General features: G+C 40.8%; 1 protein-coding gene across 1 annotated transcript in view; it reads left to right on the top strand.

The window, feature by feature from the left end:
• BASP1 (brain abundant membrane attached signal protein 1) overlaps positions 1 to 6,108 on the top strand; it is a 53,892-nt gene extending 47,784 nt beyond the window's left edge. The window contains exon 2 of the mRNA XM_024119941.3: positions 4,513 to 6,108. Within this exon, the coding sequence (XP_023975709.1) occupies positions 4,522 to 5,208 (687 nt within the window). The 5' untranslated portion in view covers positions 4,513 to 4,521 and the 3' untranslated portion in view covers positions 5,209 to 6,108. The remainder of the gene's footprint in view (positions 1 to 4,512) is intronic.
• Positions 6,109 to 18,933: the final 12,825 nt, after the last annotated feature.

Below are 18,933 nucleotides of genomic sequence, written 5' to 3' on the forward strand. Positions count from 1 at the left end.
TTTTTTTCTTGTTTCCTTGGACCAGGTGATGGAGAGGTAGAGTGAGAAGATGAAATGATATTTCTTCTATGATCACTCCAGTATCAGATCAAATTGGGAGGAGTTAGATTTGATGACTGATCTATAATTTTTACTTCTGTCTGGAAAATGATTTCTTGGTAAAAGAGACTGCTTATATTTTTAAAAGACTTGTAACCTCGAGAATCTTAAGTACATAAAAGATTCAAAGAAGTAGACAGATTTTAATATTAGCAGTATGGTGGTCGTATGGTGACAACAGATAACTGTACAAACTTCTTTTCCACATCCAGTCAGCAGGAGCACGCTTGGAACATAATTACCAAACAACTGCTTGATGCCATTTAAAAATATTTTTTAAATGTTTTAATTACAGTGCTTCTAATTCCTGATTCTAGAACTTGTGTGTGTTTGTGGGTGTGGAACCTGTGTTTTACTTTTCTCTTGGGGTTTAGAAGCACAGAATTATCTAAGAATTGCAAAACTAAATGATGGGGAAAGGAACTAACATGTATTCCAAGCCCATGACATGTCAAAACGTTGTACCGATGCCTCACATAAAATTTTCCTAAGATTGACCTTTCTTAACGTACGGGAAATGAAAGGACAATGAGGTTAAGTAATTGCCCAAGGATTCAGGGCCGGTGTGCTGTGGAGATGGGATTCATAACAACATCTACCATGATGCAATATGCAAAGTCTCCATGAAATAATTCCTGTCCAGTAATTCCTGAATAATTCCAATTCCAATCTGTTTAATTTTCCAGATTAAGCACAGTGAAGTTCCTCTCTCTTGCTGTTGGTTGTTAGTTGTTTTCTGTGCCGATATGAAGCCGTCAGTCTTCAAATAGTTTTGGCCCTTGTAAATTAGAGTTCTTCTGTAATTGCAAACGACAACTCCGGAGTTTGCTTTCCTTTGAGATGCTGTAACTAATAAATCAACTTTAGTGTTTGGTTATTGTATCAACATGGAGAGCTTATTAGTTCCAGTGCATCAGCTCGGGTGTGAGTTTTCCTGCTGGGTCACTCTATGGCTAGTGAAATGTCCCAAATGTGGAGAAATGCAAAGGTAGTCCCAGCCCTTTCATTGTAGCTTAGATTTGGGTTTAAGTGCCTTCCAGCATGGATTACTAGTTGCTGTGTTGTTTTTGTTTTGTTTGTTTGTTTGTTTAACTGCCCTTTTTTTTTAAACTCAGAAGTTCCAGCTTCTGCATTTCTATACCAACTGATTTCTTTCAAAATTAGAAGTAATAGAAATGAGAAATAATTAACATATATGCCCACCACTCCTTAATTTTTAAGGATTTGATACAGATCTCCATTGGCAAATGGCGTGATAAAAAGTTTAGGGGCAAAGGGTACCTGAAATTCTGAATTTCATCCTTATCTTGTCAACATCTTGAGTTTTGAATCACCCTAGATCTGCACCAACCTTGTGACCCAAGGTGGGTACCATTCCTAAGACAAGAGCTCTGCCCGTTTGCCAGCTTCTTGGCGGGGTTCCCCGTAACCTGCTAGACAGTGCCCTCCTGCCTTACCTAATTTCGTTGGCTTGGCCTTTTGCTTATGACACTGCTGCATGAACCCAGCTAGTTAGAATTTCCATATGGGTAAAAGGAGGACACTAATGGTAGGTATACTTACGACCTCATGGTCCTGTTGAGAAGATTAAATAAAATAGTTTAGTAATGTGTTTGGAATTAGGATTGTGCTGGACCCCTGCAAACAGTTAATAGATTTTCAGTTATAATTTTAATTTATCCCTGTTGGCAAGGTTTTCACCCATATTGTCTTGGGAAATAACCAGACTGCCCTGCTTTTCCAGGGTTCTAGTGGATTCTATAACCCTCCATCTGATACCTCACTATAACTAACATGAGAAAATTTGCAAAAGTAGCAGTGTTTATTAGCTTTGAAAGACAAACAGGAATGGAGACACACTTTCTTACTTAGAATTTGATTATGTACATTCATTTCCTACCCAGAAATAAAGAATAGAAAGTGGCCCTAACTGTGTTTCAGAACACCAATTTTAGTAAAGTAGATTTTAGGTTTGTAAACCAACATGACTTTAAGCCTCTGGGGATAGCTGTATAGAATTTCATGCCTTGTGGGTCAGAAAGGGGCACTCATGTGTTATGTTCATACACACACTACATTTATCTTTCGTTTTCTCTTCTATAATTTCTAAGTTGGTGTATGGGTTTCTATTATAGAATTGGGAGAAGATCCTAAAGGCAGGCCTGTCAAGTTTTCTCTTTCTTAGCTCTAAACTAACGTACCAAAATATCTTGAAATATCAGAGCTGACATTTTGACATGCACCATTCATGCATACTGGGTAATTAATAACTCAACGAAAGAGTTATAAACTATAATTTAAAATACTGCTTCAGTTTATTTCTTCAGATTTTCATCTATTGTTTTGTGATTGCTTACAGGATAGAGGTGCATTTAAAGTATTTTTACCATATATGTTTGCGCCCACTTCTGGGGGAGAAATAACCAAAAATTAAGTCAGATAGAGCCTGTCGGATGTCTGAAGTAGGTTATGACCAAAAGCCACTCTCTTTTTAGAAGGAAATGTGTAAGAGAAATTCGTACTTTGATAACGTAATAAAGGCCTTCCTTGAGAAATGAAGCGGTATTTTCGTCATCCTTCGGTTTGTTCCTTTTTTTTTCTTGCCCAGTTTCAGACAGGAGATTCACGTATAGAGTGGTGAGACAAATTTTGACTGAAGAATAGCACTCTTCTACCTAACACCCGGCTTCTAAATACGATAAATGTAGGTTATCACTGTCCTGAGTCATGATTCCAAGGAATGGAATGTATAAGCAGCAAATTTTCTGTTCTAAATGGAAAATACTTAAAAAACAAAAACAAAAAGATTGGTCAGTATAATTCTGCCAGGAGACAGCCCTGAACTAGAACAGAACCAGAGGTCTCACCTGTACACCGGTACATGGGGCACGGGGCAAGGCGTGTGTCCTCTCTCTTTTTCTCTCTCTTTCTCTCCTGAACTAAAGAGGATATTGCCATATAATTTCTGCCATGCTCCATCAAGGAAAGGCAACAGATTTTCCTCTAAAGAGCAGCATTTCAGTGGATTCCCACTGATATATGATGCCGTAAAAATACACTTGAACAAAAAGAAATGGAGTGCCTGTTTAGCTCCGACAACGGTTCTGGATTGAATTGATTATTTTTAAATTTATAATTGATTACTGATTTGGATTAATGCTTTAGTACCAGAGGAGAAAAATTCAGGATCCAAATATATTCATAGGATAAAAGTGTCAACCTCCAGGAAGTTGGAGACTTAACTTTGAGTGAAATAGGCTGTTAATGACCATTGAAGTTGCCTATCTAGTTTGACTTCTCATCAAGAAATTGATAAATGAAGGACACTTTTATATTACTATGGAACTATTTCTTTTAAACCAAAAATACCTTGAAAAGCAATGAATACAAGTATGACACAACTAACAAACTAAATGTAACTGGCAACACCATGCTTTTCATTTTCTGAGTGATAGTTTTCCTTTAATGGGTCCTTCTTAATAATGAGATAGACTAAATCCTCCTTGCATTTGGTCTCTGAAGATGTGTGTGCAAGACAGACTAAATCCTCCTTGTATTTGGTCTTTGAAGATGTATGTACATATATATGAATAATGGAGTTTGAAAGGAGTTTGTAGTTTGAGATTATTTTCTTGAAATTTGTGATTTTCCAGCTGTGCCATTTCTTTGCAAAGTGTTTTAAAGTTATGACACCTTTTACTAGCTTTACTATAGACCTAAAATGGCTGTCACTGCCATTTTGTTCAAGACTTGATGTATGAGCCGGACATGGGAAAGCAAATAAAACAAATACTGCACCACTTCTCTTTACAATTGACAAGCTTAGTCTTTTAATCACTGATTCTTTGATCTCAGGTTGGTATGTCCTTGGCTTACTATGATTAGACACTTTTTTTTATGACTTTTTTTTTTTAAATTGTGGCAAAATACATGTAGCATAAGATTTACCATGTTTTCCATTCTAAAGTGTACAGTTCGGTAGTGTTCTGAACTGTTTACTTTGTAAACAGAACAAGCATCTTTCTCCCTTGGGGCTGCTGTAACAAATTACCATAGACCGAGTGGCTTGTAAATAACAGAAATTTATTTCTCACACTTCTGCAGCCTGGGAAGTCCCAGACCAAGGTGCAGGCAGATTTGGTGTCTGGTAGGACCTGCTTTGTGATTGTAGATGGCTGGTTTCTGGCTGCGTGGGCACATGGGGTGAGGGGCCAGAGAGCTCTGTGGTAGGGTATGTCCTGTGAGGTCACCGATCCCATCCATGAGGTCTCCAGCCACAACTCCCAAAGGCCCCTCCTGCTAATACGGTCACACTGGGGGTTAGGATTTCAGCCTGTGAGTTTGGGAGGACACAGACCTGTGGTCTAGAGCCACGAGTAACTCCTTCTCGTTGTGTGTTCTGTTTCGTTCCAGAACTGCAAGATGGGAGGCAAGCTGAGCAAGAAGAAGAAGGGGTACAGTGTGAATGACGAGAAGGCCAAGGACAAAGACAAGAAGGCAGAAGGAACCGGGACAGAAGAGGAGGGAACCCCGAAGGAGAATGAGACCCAGGCGGCTGCGGAGACCGCAGAGGTGAAGGAGGGCAAGGAGGAGAAGCCAGAGAAGGATGCCCAGGACGCTGCCAACAAGCCCGAAGACAAGGAAGGCGAGAAAGACACAGAGGCGGCCAAGGAAGACGCCCCGAAGGCAGAGCCCGAGCACTTGGAGGGAGCCGAGGGGAAGCCCGAGCCCCCGAAGGGTGCTGAGCAGGAACCGGCGGCCGCCTCGGGCCCCGCTGCGGGCGGCGATGCCCCCAGAGCTTCGGAGACCGAGGCGGCGGAGCCCGCGGCGCCCAGCAAGGATGACAAGAGCACGGAGGGAGGGGAACCCACAAAGACTGAGGCTCCCGCAGCTCCTGCCGCGCAGGAGACGAAAAGTGACGGGGCCGCAGCTTCAGACTCAAAACCCAGCAGCACTGAGGCTGCCCCATCCTCCAAGGAGACCCCGGCAGCCACGGAAGCACCCAGTTCCACGCCCAAGGCCCAGGCCCCCGCAGCCCCCGCAGACGAGGTCAAACCCGCCGAGACCCCGGCAGCTAATTCTGATCAAACCGTAGCAGTGAAAGAGTAACAAGGACAGCCTATGGAAAAAAAGAATACCGCTTAACGACGACCTGTCTCTCTGTCTCTCTCTGTCTCTCTCTGTCTCTCTCTCTCTCTCTCTGTCTCTCTCTCTCTCTCCTATACTAACTTGTTTCAGATTGGAAGTAATGATATGTATTGCCCAAGAATAAGGATGTGTTCCCATCAAGGGAGGGGGGGGGGAGAATCCAAATAGTATTTTTGTGGGGAAATATCTAATATACCTTCGGTCAACTCTACCAATCAGTCCTGGATTTGAAGGATCAATGTCTGAAAGTACAGTACATCTTTTGTACCTGAACTGCTGTTACATGCACTCTGCCACTAAGATCTGAGCATCTTGTCTTCTGCGAGGGGAGTTGGGGTGATGCGTTTGATTCTGCCCGCAGGGCCTGAGCCGAGGCAATCAGATCTTTATGAAAGCAGTATTTTCTGTGTGTTCTTTTTCATTTACAGCCTTTCTTATTTTGATATTTTTTTAATGTTGTGGATGAATATGCCAACTTTCAGACAGCCCACGTAGCCTGTCCACATGTATCTCAATGCCAATACTCCATTCTTCCTTCCCAGGTCTTTTTGGGAGTAACAAACATTCTCTCATCCTACTTAGCCTCCCTAGATTTCTCATGACGAGTTAATGCATGTCCGTGGTTGGGTGCACCTGTAGTTCTGTTTATTGGTCAGTGGAAATGAAAAAAAAAAAAAAAAAAAAAAAAAAGTCTGCGTTCATTGCAGTTCCAGTTTTCTCTTCCATTCTGTGTCACAGACACCAACACACCACTCATTGGAAAATGGAAAAAAATAAAAATTAAAAAAAAAACACAAAAAAATGTACAATGGATGCATTGAAATTATATGTAATTGTATAAATGGTGCAACAGTAATAAAGTTAAACAATTAAACTGAAGTCACGAGGATTACTGGTTTCTTTTACCACCAGCACGCTGCCCCCTCCTCTGTCATCGCCTCAGTAGAGAACAGAACAATGTATTGGGCATTTTCATGGGTGTATTTGGATAGAAGTATAAAGCAGGATCCTCAGTATTGTCTTTTTTAAAAATTAGCTGAATCTGTGTCAGTAAATCTTGGAAGAAGGTCAACTGAAGAACTTACTATGTCTATGGAGATACACCCTATTAAAAAATGTGGGTGTTTTAATTTAATTTAAAATTTACTTAAAAGTCACAAATATTTTGAATAAAATACATTATAAGACAATAAATGGATTTGAACTTGAGGGCTGGGTAGAAGAGAATTATGAGGTCTTAGAGAAACATCACATGTATGTAAGTTGTGAAGCCACTGAAGATTGTTGTTTTCTCTGTTTATGTACCGTAGTCATGATAGAGCCCAGAAAGGGGACCTGAGTGTTGTGAGCAGGCCATGAGGTAGCAGTGGAGTTGAAAGCAAGCATGGAACTGGCCTTTACAGTGACCGGATTCCTGTTCAGATTTTGCCTTGACAAATGACTCATGGCTCTTAAGTCTCATCCAACCTGCAGGCTTCTCTGCTCTACCTACAGGAGGGTTAAGGCAAAGCCCCTTTTACTTCTGAAATATTTAATAGTTTGTATATATGTCTGATGACGATTTTATAGGATGGACAGGTATATCCCAACAGATGTGATGTCACCTCTGTCCCTTGGTTTCTTCCCCAGAGCTGGAATAGTGACCCTCAGTTTGCTCATATTTTCTATAGATGGGGAAGGGGTGGGAGAATTGGTGTCAGCAGTGGCTTTTATGGAGCTGCCAGGCACGCCTATCCATTCTATAACGTAAGAAAAGAAGGAATTGTCTCTAATCTCTTGGTAGTGATTTTGGTCTTTCCGATTGGATATTAGAAACCAAATCTCAAATATAAAACACTTAAAAATGAATTTAATGCTAGCCACTACAAAGATTTCTCATGATTGAATCAGTTAAGTGGCAGGTTTTGGGGAGAGTGGGATTGGGTGGTAATTACCTAGAGTAATAAATACAGTTTCACCCTGTAACCTAGAAAATTTTCTTCAGAATTTGTGAAGGGCCAATATACTGGAATTAATTCTCAGATGGACACTAGTGATAGAGTGGATGAGGATGAACCTTATGCGGTTCTTAACGGGTTACATTACACATGGTTAAATAAAAAAGGAGAAAAAAGTCCCCTCCAATTATCATCTCAGTAGTCTAGTATGTTCCACACCTGAGATGTTGCCAGTGGGTAATACTGGAAAAGAAATGGTGAAACTGGATACTGGGCCAATATGCCTGCTGGGTTTAATTCATATCTATGGTCAACTTTTGGCACTTCTGGTTCTTGTTTCTATAGTGAAATAAATTTGAACTCTTAATGCTTGAAAGCACAACAAACAAGACATATGTAAACACATTAACCACCAAGCAACTGTTTTAGGTAAGAAAAATAGCAGAGGAATGTCCAAATTATTACTGGCGTGTCCTAGCAGATGTAAAATAGCTCAGGGGTGGGTTGGTCGTGGTGGTGGGGAGGTAACAGATTCTGTGAACCATGGCAGACATTTAAATAGTTCCTCATGTTAAATACCACGCATTTCTTGCAGATAGATGTGCTTGATGGAAGTCATATAAATTCACTCTTTTTTCATCTTTTAATAAAAAAATTCACTAGGATTTTGGGTGATGAGAACAATCAAATCAGCCTCCTGGATTAGCGTTTATCACTATAAATTGCCGTTTAGGGATAAACGAAACTAAGGAGGCATTTTTCCTAGTTTATTTACGCTTAAAGTTGTTTTGTGGGAGAATTAAAATCTGAGCTGTTTTTCTTTTTTCTAACTCTAGTAGGTGTTCCAGCAATTAAAAAGTATCAGAAATGTGGTCCCCCAAATACTGAAATCAGAAGTTTTCCTCACTGTGGCTCATGACATTTAATTTTACCATAGTTAAGAAAAACTTAGTTTGACGTTGTATATTCAGCAGAATGTGTTTTGCGTGTGGGAGTGATGGGCTCAGTCAGGAAGGAACGATGTTGAGCATCCATTTTGACTTTGGAGGAACCTCGATTTGCTCCCTTCTCATGAATGATCTTAAATAAAGTGAAGGTCATGCACAGAATTCGCTTAACTGGCAACTTATTTGGAGACTCCCCACATGTTGGGCTTGACTACCTCATGCGTGTTGAACGTCTGCTTTACGAAGAGCAAAGGGTTCCAGGGCCTAACGCTTGTTGGGCGCCTATGGACATACTGCAGGTAGGAAACTTAATAGGAATTGAAATGAATTTGTCCACAGTGACCTGCTTTGTCCCTCTACCTTGGGTGTCCTGTCCAGCAGGTGACACTGCCTCTGCATGATAGGGATGGACCCAAGTCCTCAAGAGCTGGGGTGTGCCATGCTGATCCTACCTGGCCTCAGCCCTAAGAGCAGGCCATCTTCAGCCTGTCCCTGGCCACTGAGGCAGAGGCCACACGTGGCCACCATCCAGGAATGCCATCCGCCATTCTTAGAGGGCGTCCTTCCTTTCAGTGGGGGTCAGACCCAGGTCCAGTGTATATTGTCAACCGCCAGGTACTGACGGGATCTAGACATTCTTTAGCTGCCCGAGTTGGGAAAATTATTAGGTGTCAGCAGCTACACACTTCGTTCTCATAAAGCATCCTGAGATCTTAATTTTCATTAAATGAAATACCATGGTATATTGAAACACAGCATCGTCATTGAAACGTTCAGCATATCAACTGATGTCCACTGTCAGAGCTGGCTTTGGGACACCCATCTTATGTTGTTCCTTTACATATATAAAGCTTTGACATACAGCAGTTTCAGTCGTTTGATTTATGGGAAAATAATCTACTATTTAGAGAACTTACTATTTTGTTGTTATCCAATTCTCGTCTCAAGATTGATGAGCTTAATCTCCATTCTCGACTCTATTTTCCAGAGTAACAGCACAGTTATTTTGATCTTTTTTTTTTTTTTTTTTTTTTTTTTTTTTTTTTGCGGTACGCGGGCCTCTCACTGTCGCGGCCTCTCCCGTTGCGGAGCACAGATCGGCAGGCGGATTCGCAACCACTGCGCCACCAGGGAAGCCCTGATCTTTATTTTTAACTAATTTACACAATAATGGAAATCAGATGCTTGGAAGATAATTTTAAGAATATACCAAATAGCAGTGCCACTAATATTTGTGGGATTAATCGGATGAACTTTTCTATGCATCCTTATAAAAGGAGGCAAAATTTGCTTTATTTATAACTGACACTGTTTTTGGTCAGCCAAGTAGTTCATATTTTAAACGTTTAGCTCAGAGACTGCTATTTGGCTAGGATGTCACATTTTTTTACCCTTTCTGCTCATGAAAAAGTTAAGAGTAACGTAGAGAGTTTTTCATAAAGGTATATGTCTTGGATTAAAAAAAGAAAGCTATTTCTTTTATGAGCCTATGTGCTGCATGCCTTTTTAAGGATAGAAATTTTATTAGCATATGAAATCTCGAAATCCAGGAACCATTGGTTCAGTACATTTCTACAAGTTTTTCTCAGTCTTCATTTTATTAAAAGCAATTTTCCTTCTGAAGCTGTATACTTCCACTCATTTACATATTTGAATTCCTAGAGGGAATATCTGTTTAAAGAAGAACTATGCTATTGAAAAAGAATACTTAGTACAACTGTACACATTGAAATAGAAAAATCAAATAGTAATATCATATATCTCTATCTCATGTACACTTGACCTTCATATTTTCCTAAGGTCCAAATATCACATTTGTTCCTCATTTTGTTCCCTTTGAAGGTAGTTTTATGTTTCCCCCAAGTTCCCCTCTGAGTCCAGGAAAATTCACATTTAATATCATTCATTTATAAATTAATTAGCCTTCTATAATGTATCCACCTCTTTTGTTTTAACTCCCTCAGGTTCATGTCTTTAATGGTCGAATGAAAAAATGATAGAGCAATAAGCACCAATTTAGAATCATCTAGAAAGCTTTCATATTTGCTTTCTTCACATATGTTTTTTCTTATATAGTCCAGGATTTAAAAGAGTAAGAGTAAAAGGGTCTCAAAAGTGATGTATTAGGGAATTCTCATCTTGAATGTGGCTTTACATGTATTTCCCTAATTCTGAGGCAGAGTTTCAGATAACAAAAACAAAGCCAGACAAGCTGCGGGCTTCCCTGAAGTCATGGGTGTAGGAAGGTCTACTACAACTTAAAAAGAAATCTATTTTTTTAAACTTACATAAATATTCTGATACATTAAAAAAATATATCTTAAAGACTGAGTTTCAATCATTAGAAAGCCTACTGGCAACCTCACTATCTTTTGGCTTTTTAAGCTATGAATTTATTCAAGTAGAAAATATGTTGGAATAGGTACCAAAGACTCTTGCTTTATAGTTGACTAAATTAAGCCTTAATGTCTACTGGATTGTACTTAAGAGCCACACATCCAGAAAGTCAGGCCCATAACATTGTTACTCAAAGGAAAAAGGCACTTTTTTTTACCTGGAGGAAAACACGTTCACTTGTAATACACTTTTGTTAATAAAAAGGACAGCGAAGAAAATTGAAAAAAAAAAAAAGATCCCTGAGCCCTTAAAAAGAAAGCAATCCTCTTAATGGAAGAGAAGACTACATTTTAGTACTTTACTGACAGAAAGGACCCTGTTTGGACATTTGCCAGGAGCAGAAGGGAATGACACGTCTGATTACAATCACCGTTCGCGCAGGTTTTGGGAAATTTGATCTGACAGGTGAACCCCATTAAAATCTCCGATTAGAAGAAGGTCCTAGAGCAGCAGTGAACAGTTTCCATGCTACCCTCTGCCTCAGCCCAGACGTCTAAGAATAGAGCTGCCTGTCAGCCAGAGCCACCCACCGCAGCCACCAGAGTCTGACTAGTATGCAAATTCCCCAGAGGGTTCTTGGTTCTTTTTCTTTTCTTTTTTTTTTTTTGCTGAGGATGATAGAGACTATATTTTGCTACCTATTCAACTGCCTTCTCTTGCAGGAGCTGAAAATGCCTTGACATTCAGAGCAAATTCTACCTTTTCAAAATAAAAATAAAACACACACACACACACACACACACACACACACACACACACACAATAGTAAAAAAAAAAAAAAGACAAAAAAAACCCGAAAAATAACATAATTAGAAGACAAAGAAGAGTTGCTTACATTGCTGATGCTTGTCAGAACTTCATGATAACTTTTTTTGTCTTTTATTTCCTCTCTTCCTTATTCTGTTTCCTCTGCATTTTATCTTTCCCATCAAGTCTCCTACTTCTACATTTTTTGGTCAACTAATTAAATTCTAAAGTGATATGGTCACTGTTTTCCCTCCCTTTCTCCTTTCCTTCCTTCCACTGAATTCACACTGAGGCAAATACATACACTGGGCCAGAACTATAAAAATTACATACATCTTAAATGTGTACCTCTTAAATACACTTTAAGTGTACTGTTTTGTTTTTTACTGTGGACAACACTTATTATTCATTTGTTCTTTGTTCAGGAAGAACAATATACTTTACTTGGAACTTACCCGTACTTTACTTACATCTCCTCTCCACCCCATCCCCATTTATCTATAAGAATAACAGGGAAATTAAGGGAAGATATTTTCAGAATCTAACATAATTTGAAACAGTCTTTGATGTAGAGTGCTTATTAAAAGGGAATCCTAAAGGTTTCACCTCAAGAAACTCTATTCCAGAATGCAGGGCAGTGGTTCCGAAATGCCATACAACCCGACTACATAACATTTTCTAAGGTGTTGAAATAAGAACATTCCAGCCACTAAGCCATGATTCTGAATCAGTAGTTCTTATGGAAGGTAGAGGGAGGGGAAGAGTTTCATAAAGCCCTTCTTTGGGAATCCACTGAGATAGTGTAACTTTCACAAGATTTGCAAAGGGACTTGGGTTAGAATCTGTTTTTGTGGATTATTTGATCTTAAGTAAATTACTTAACATCTCTGAGGCTCCCTTACCTCATTAGGGAAAAAAGAAATAATAATAAGTTGCTGTGAATATTTTTAATAAGAGCTGGAAGTAACCAGCTCTTGATAGATACTCAATGAACCACAGCAGAGGCTTCAGTTCCTAAAAAAAGCTGGGATTGTAAGCTCTGGCTTGTCTATCCTACTTAAATTGTAAAGGAAAATGTAATGGGAAGACAATTCTTAATGTTTCCTTGGAAATACAAAAACAATGACTGTGGAAATGAGACCCAAATTATCCTAGACGAGACAGCCTAGCTTGTAGGAAAAAAATAAAACACATATGCAAGGCATGGAAACCATTTTTTTGGCGGGGGGGGAATGTCAAAATCCAAGATGGTTTCCCTGAGAATATTCTAATTACTTTACTGAGATAACTGAGATATGACACAAGGAGGGAAGATGAATTGCCTTGTGTATAACAGGTGAAGACCTGGAATCCTACCTCTATTATTTTGTTAACTGTGAACTGGGACAGCTTTGACTTCTCAAAGCCTCAATATACTAATCTGAAAGCTAGAGAATATGCCTGTCTTGGGGGCTTGTGGAGAGAATCCAAGGGCATATTTAGCACCGTACATAGTACATAAGTGTTACCAAGGCTGTTGCCCCAGAATCATACCTCTGCCTCTCTCTCAAATGGAAACCAACTACTCTTATCTAAGTTTCAGGAGGAAGCTGCAAAGAGAACAAAACAAGAACTGGTTAGAACCAGCTAGGCCCAAGATGGTGAAAGATTTGACTTCCAGGAGACCCTGAGCCTCATTATATGCTCATTGTAATACATTAGCATGCTAAAGACACACCCACCAGTGCCTTGAGAGTTGACAGTTGCCATGACGACAGCCAGAAAAGGCCGTACAACTACTGAAAAGGAGTGTTGCATCAGGTCTGGGTCCACATTACACCCCTGCTCTCGAAAGAGTCATGACTATTCCTCTGAGGCAAGAGTATTTACTGTGATTGAGGGGGGCCAGCTGGGGTGCTGGGCAGATAGCTTAGGAGATTTGAAGATGCAGAAGAAGGAAGATCTGCAAGATGACCCTCAAAGTTTAGTAAGGTGGTAAGACACACTTGAGGGCCCATTGGAGACGGCGGATCTTGAATGATGAGTAATGATGCTCCGTTGCTTGCTCTTCTCCAGAATTCCTTGGCTACTTGGGTGCAGACACATAAAAAGAGCACAGCTGGGGGCCTCCAGGGTTGGATTTTTCTAGGTGCGTGTGACAGAAACCCAGTTCTCAAAACCCAGTTAGGGAATTGGCAAGATTGTTGTTGATACGGTGGCCATCCCACAGAAATAAGACCGAGAGAGTGAAGAACCAGGAGATGGGTGGGTGGATGGGGAGAAGGTAACCAGTCTGTGAGATAAACACCGTGGGGGATGTCGAACCACAGTCTTGGTAAGAGTGGCTGGAAAAGCATGTTTGAGAAATGGAGCAGGACACTTGAACTGGAAATTTTGGAAGTGGAGAAGTTTTGCACAGTGACAGTTTTGCTGGTGACTGAGGACGAAGGGGGCTGACGGGGTGAGTGGGTTATTGAATGAGAGGAAGTGAAGACACTAAGAGGCCAGGACTTGAGCTAAGTTGTCCACTTGGAAGGCAATGCCACCCAGGAGGCTGGTGGCCAAGATGTGGGGAAAGAGAAGGAGTAAGCAGGGGCCCATGAAAATGTGAGGAGGAGGGGATGCTTTGGTCAAAGGGCAGAAGCCTCAAAGCAGACTTGGTGCTGTGTTGCACAGCACCATTGCAGACCAGACTTCTGGAAGTTGCTGTAGGAAGCAAGGAGGGAGCTCATCCTCGGTGGCTCCAGTTAAGGCAAGGAGGGAGGAAGGATGTTCCAAAAAGACGATGGAGGGCCAAAGGCCTCTGCTTGCTATGACGCTGTGCTTCTGGAGCAGAGTCTGGGAGGTGGGGAGGGGGAGGAGAGCGCAGCTGAGTCCAGGCAGGGAAACAGAGTGCATTATGGGGAGGACGGTGTTGCAGCAAATTGGGCCCCGCGGTAGCCTACACTGTATGTTGACTGATGGTAATTGGAGATGAGAGATGTGGAGATTAAGCTTTAACATTCCCTTTGAGGACAGTGAGTTCTGGCCCTAATGGCCAAAGAGGTATTCTCCACTTTGCCTCGGTAGACCTTGCAGGCTGGACCTCAAACAAAGCACACGTGGGTGAACCTGCTCTCCATGTGGGCTCAGCACACACACCTCACATCCAAATATTTCCTAAAATCCAGACTCACTGGACTTTTTCAAATCCTCTCTGTCATATAGCTCATTATGAGAAACATAATTTCTCATTCTCTTATCTCCAGTACTTTGAATGTCGCCTCTCACTTAGTATTTTTAAAATTTTTGTTGAGATGTAAGTGGCTTATATAATATGACCTCTTATGTTCTCTCCCAGACCTATTTGCCTTTGGAGATGAGACGAAAAGTTTACGTAAAAATGACTCTCAATCGTCCAGTTTCAGGTAAATGGTCAGGCAGAGGAGAGGTATTTGTTTGGGGAAGAGTGGGGTGACTTTGGGTGGGCGGGACAGCATTATTGGTGAGGAGCTTCCTAGAACCACTGACACTGCATCGTATGTGGCTGGTTTGGACTTTCTCAATTAATAAGGCCACTTCTGTATTGGGTATTTGTTACAAGTACCTGATATGATAACAACATAATTTGTTTTCTGATTAATAATTTAATATATAGCAATCTCTAGCATTTGGAAAAGAAGGGAGGGAAGCGCTTGTCCTAAATCAAATATTATAAATGAAAAACATGCATCTGTGAATCACAGATTGAAGCCAAGCATTATTAGTTTATGAAGATGTTGAACGGAATTGCCTCCCTGAGCTTCCTATCTCTGCATAGAGTCCAAAGGATCTCCGACAGCCCTCCTGTGGAATCGGACAGTAATGAGCAGATGGCCTTATAGTGATCTTGCTGCAAATACTATTATTCAATTTAAATTTGGATAAAATAAAAGAAATTAGAAAGCAACTAGAATATCAAGCTGCTTTGCTTGATATTCTTTGGAGAAAGTAACATTTATTGTTGAGTTCTTCGTGGATTCCTGGAAATTTGCTGTCTGTTTTGTATTCTGAGTTTCAGACTTTTCCTGAAGGTCCCATAGGAAGTTCAACTAGAAGAGCTGGCATTTCCTTACTTAATTCTCTAAGTCTCTCTAAAGACAACTAATAATTATTGAATAACTTTACCTTTTTAAAACAAGGAACTAGGAGTTTACACACTAAGTCTATAATCAATCCATGAGTGTTATTAAGTAACTAGAGAGTGAGTTTATTCTGGCAAAGCCCCTACTGTAAACTAACATACATGTTACCTTCTCTCTATATGTAATGCATGATGATTCGGTAACTTCTAGTGGAAACGTACATGATTCACTTATGGATTTTCTTTTTATGAAACACAGTATTTTCCTTGACAGAAAAAAATATACAGTGTTCATAATTTCCATCAATATATATCCTGTATTATGCATATGCCTGTATCTTCATTATATTTCAGTAATTATAAATAACTTATTCTTCATTTACACAAAGCATACAAAAAGATGCTTCAACCATGTTGCACTTTTAAAAAGAAAAAATCCCGTTTTTATCCTTAAATTTGTTCACTTATCAAATTTATAATACAATGAAAATAATCTGTATAAGGTTATAAAGCATGTGGATTATTATATTAAAAAACATTCACATTGCTAGTTTCTTCATTTATCCTGGGCATCTGATTTTAGAGAGAAATTCTGGCTAGTCATGCTCCCTCGTTTGATTGATACTTTCTTATAATCTTAGTCCTCCAGGAAACATTTGGATCTATCGACGGAGAAGTTGATAGATTAAATCTTGGTTACTTTTTTTTGAAGGTCACCATTTTGTTGGCTGTCCAACCATCTACACTTCATAGCTCACAGAGTCACTCACGTGAGGTCCTTTTGATGTTTTAATCAGAATTCTTCCAACTTTCCCCATCTTCCGATTCTCTGAAGAAAGCACAATTTCATACTTATGAGAGATTTCATACCAGCTACAAGCCACTACCACTCCCAAAGGCAAGAGGAGGCCAGAGTATTGCTGATGATTCAGATGATTTTGTTGGGTTGAGCCTAACGATACTTTGCATTTGAAGTCTGGCTCCTTTTTTATATCTTAGACTATGGTTCTGCATTGTTCCCTGAGACAGTTTGGTTTATGGAAGAGTTGGAAGAGAGTCTCGTGTGCCTTTTGAGGAAGATCACTTAGGACGATAAAGGTGCAGGGGTAGCTCTAGCTGTAGACAGGATAGATGCCTGAAAACCAACAGGGCCCAGGAATGAGCATACCAACTGCGGACTAGCAAATCAGATGAAGAGGAAGCTGGTTATCCACTTGAGCACCCAGCCAATTGGCAAAGTCAGAAATCAGAGATCTTTGTGATTTATGAAGCCGAACACCCAACCATATGTGCGTTTACCATGGATGCTCCATGCTTTCAACTTCTCCCCAGGCTACCTTTCCTGCCTTTCGACTTCTCCCCAGTCCTCCCAGGGCTTTTCCTGAATGTGTGGCCTTCCCCCGTGCTGCTCTCGCCATTCCTTATACCACTTGTGTTTCTGATAATGGGTTTGCCAAGTGTAAGGGAATTTTCACCTTTTTGAAATGGTTGAGGTGGAGGGGTGGAGATAGGAAGTAGTTCCTTAGTATATTACCTTCACCAATTAAGAACTATACTTAAGAGATAACTAATGGCCACTATGATGGAGAGTTTTCTGTGTAAGAAATAAATGTAATTTTCTAAATTTTCCTTTTTGAGCGCACTGAAGAGGGAAAGGTACTAGTACATATCTCAGAGTATTTCTCAAACATAACCTGCATATGAATCACCTGGAACCCTCGTTCAGTTGCAGATTCTGATTCAGTAAGTCTGGACTGGGGCAAAGGCTCATCATTTCTAAAAGGCTCCCAAGGAATGCCCGTGCTGCTGGTCCTTGCTCCACACGTCAATAGCTAGGTCTTAAGGGATTTCAAATAATTACTATTATTTATTTTATACAATTGAAAATTGTCGATTTCTGGAAACGTATGGCATAGGTGTGTATCTAATTTTTTCCAGTCTGGTACTTAAACAAATATTTCTAGGCTTTCTGCTTTGCTGTCTGTATCTGAATGATTGCTAGGCTTAAGTCATGAGATGTTGAACGGACATTGCTTGGCCTCCAGCAGGAGACAGCTAAATGACAGCTCCTGTATCTTTTAATACGTAGCGAGTTTTTGTTTTCTTTTTCTCAAAGGATCGCTGACCATTCCCAACATACCCTCCACCCCCCACATTCACATACGACTAAAATAGAAATAAGGTTAACTTGGGAAGTCCCTGGGAGCCAGTGGTTAGGACTTAGCGCTTTCACTGCCAGGGGCGTGGGTTCGATCCCTGGTTGGGGAACTAAGATCCTGGCAAGCTGCGCTACGTGGTCCAAAGAAAACAACAACAACAACAAAAAAGTAAAATTAAAGCTGCATAACTTTGGTTTGTACATAGCAGAGATTTATAGAATGCTGGGGCATGTAAGAATCCTCATCACTGAGTGGTCTTCTCAAAGAGAATAGACTCTCATGTCATCCCTGCCCCTGGATGAGAACCACTGATTCAGAGCATAACCTACCAGATTTAGGAGGCTGGACCACTGACCCTCACAGGTCACGATTGTTCCCTGTAATAATGGAAAGGTCACACTCTCACCTTCCATTTCGTGTACAGCCCCCGCCAAGTTCTCATCCTCTGAATCCCTCCTCTACCTGCCTCTGGGAAGACCTCATTCCCACATGAAGATTCATCTTTGCCTCCAGGATAGGGGACCCTTTCTTGACCTCAGTCCTATCAGGGGACTTAGGAAGAGGTAGCCCAACATTGTGGTTAATGATGGCACTGTGGCGGCCTTGGTTTTGAAGCCCAGTCTACCCTTGGACTTACTTAGGATAAGAGAATCAGCGGCCTATGGCAGAACCTATGCCTTCCTAACCTGTGCTCCTCCAGAACTGAGGTCCTTCCTAGATCTTGTCAGTCCTCGTCTTGACTGGGAGGCCGGGTGTTAGCCCACTGCTAGTGGCGAGATCCCAGCCGGCAGCCAACAGAGGCTTTTCACAGACTCTACAGAGGTTGCCTCTAGAATCTCTGAATTTTGCCTTTTACCTGGAGCCCCTGCCCCTCTTACCTGTACAGAGAATCCTGTTATTGTTATTCCACCCTATACATCCTAACACTATTTGCCTGGACTGCTCAACATGTACCAAATTCTCTGAATTCTGAGTTTTGCTCAGTTTTGTCCCTGAACTGGCAGGCGTCAGAGCATTTCCCACATTAAGGGGCAGGCCTATTTCTGGGTCCCCCTCCTCTGGTCTAATCTTTACACCACAGCGAATCCGACTTTGCCTGACAATGTCCCGAGACGAAACGTGAGCGCCAGGGAGGTGGATGTCCTTGACGTTTCTGAGTGTTTGGTGATGGTGTCACCAAAAGGAAGAACCATGTGCTGAAATTTTGAAACAAGGGTGTTATAGAAAGTTTTGGGGAAGAGTTCTTTGCCTAATCTCTGGATAAGAACTCAGACTCTATGAACCACATATATTCCATTACCGTGAGGAATAAAGCTTATTGTCTTTCTTTACCATTGCATCTCTAGAGTGCTTATCGATCATCTATTATGTTAACTCACAGTTGGTTAGGAAAAAGCATTCTTTTGTGAAAGAGATGT

Source organism: Physeter macrocephalus, chromosome 8 (genome assembly GCF_002837175.3).
Source record: "Physeter macrocephalus isolate SW-GA chromosome 8, ASM283717v5, whole genome shotgun sequence".
NCBI lineage: Eukaryota > Metazoa > Chordata > Mammalia > Artiodactyla > Physeteridae > Physeter > Physeter macrocephalus.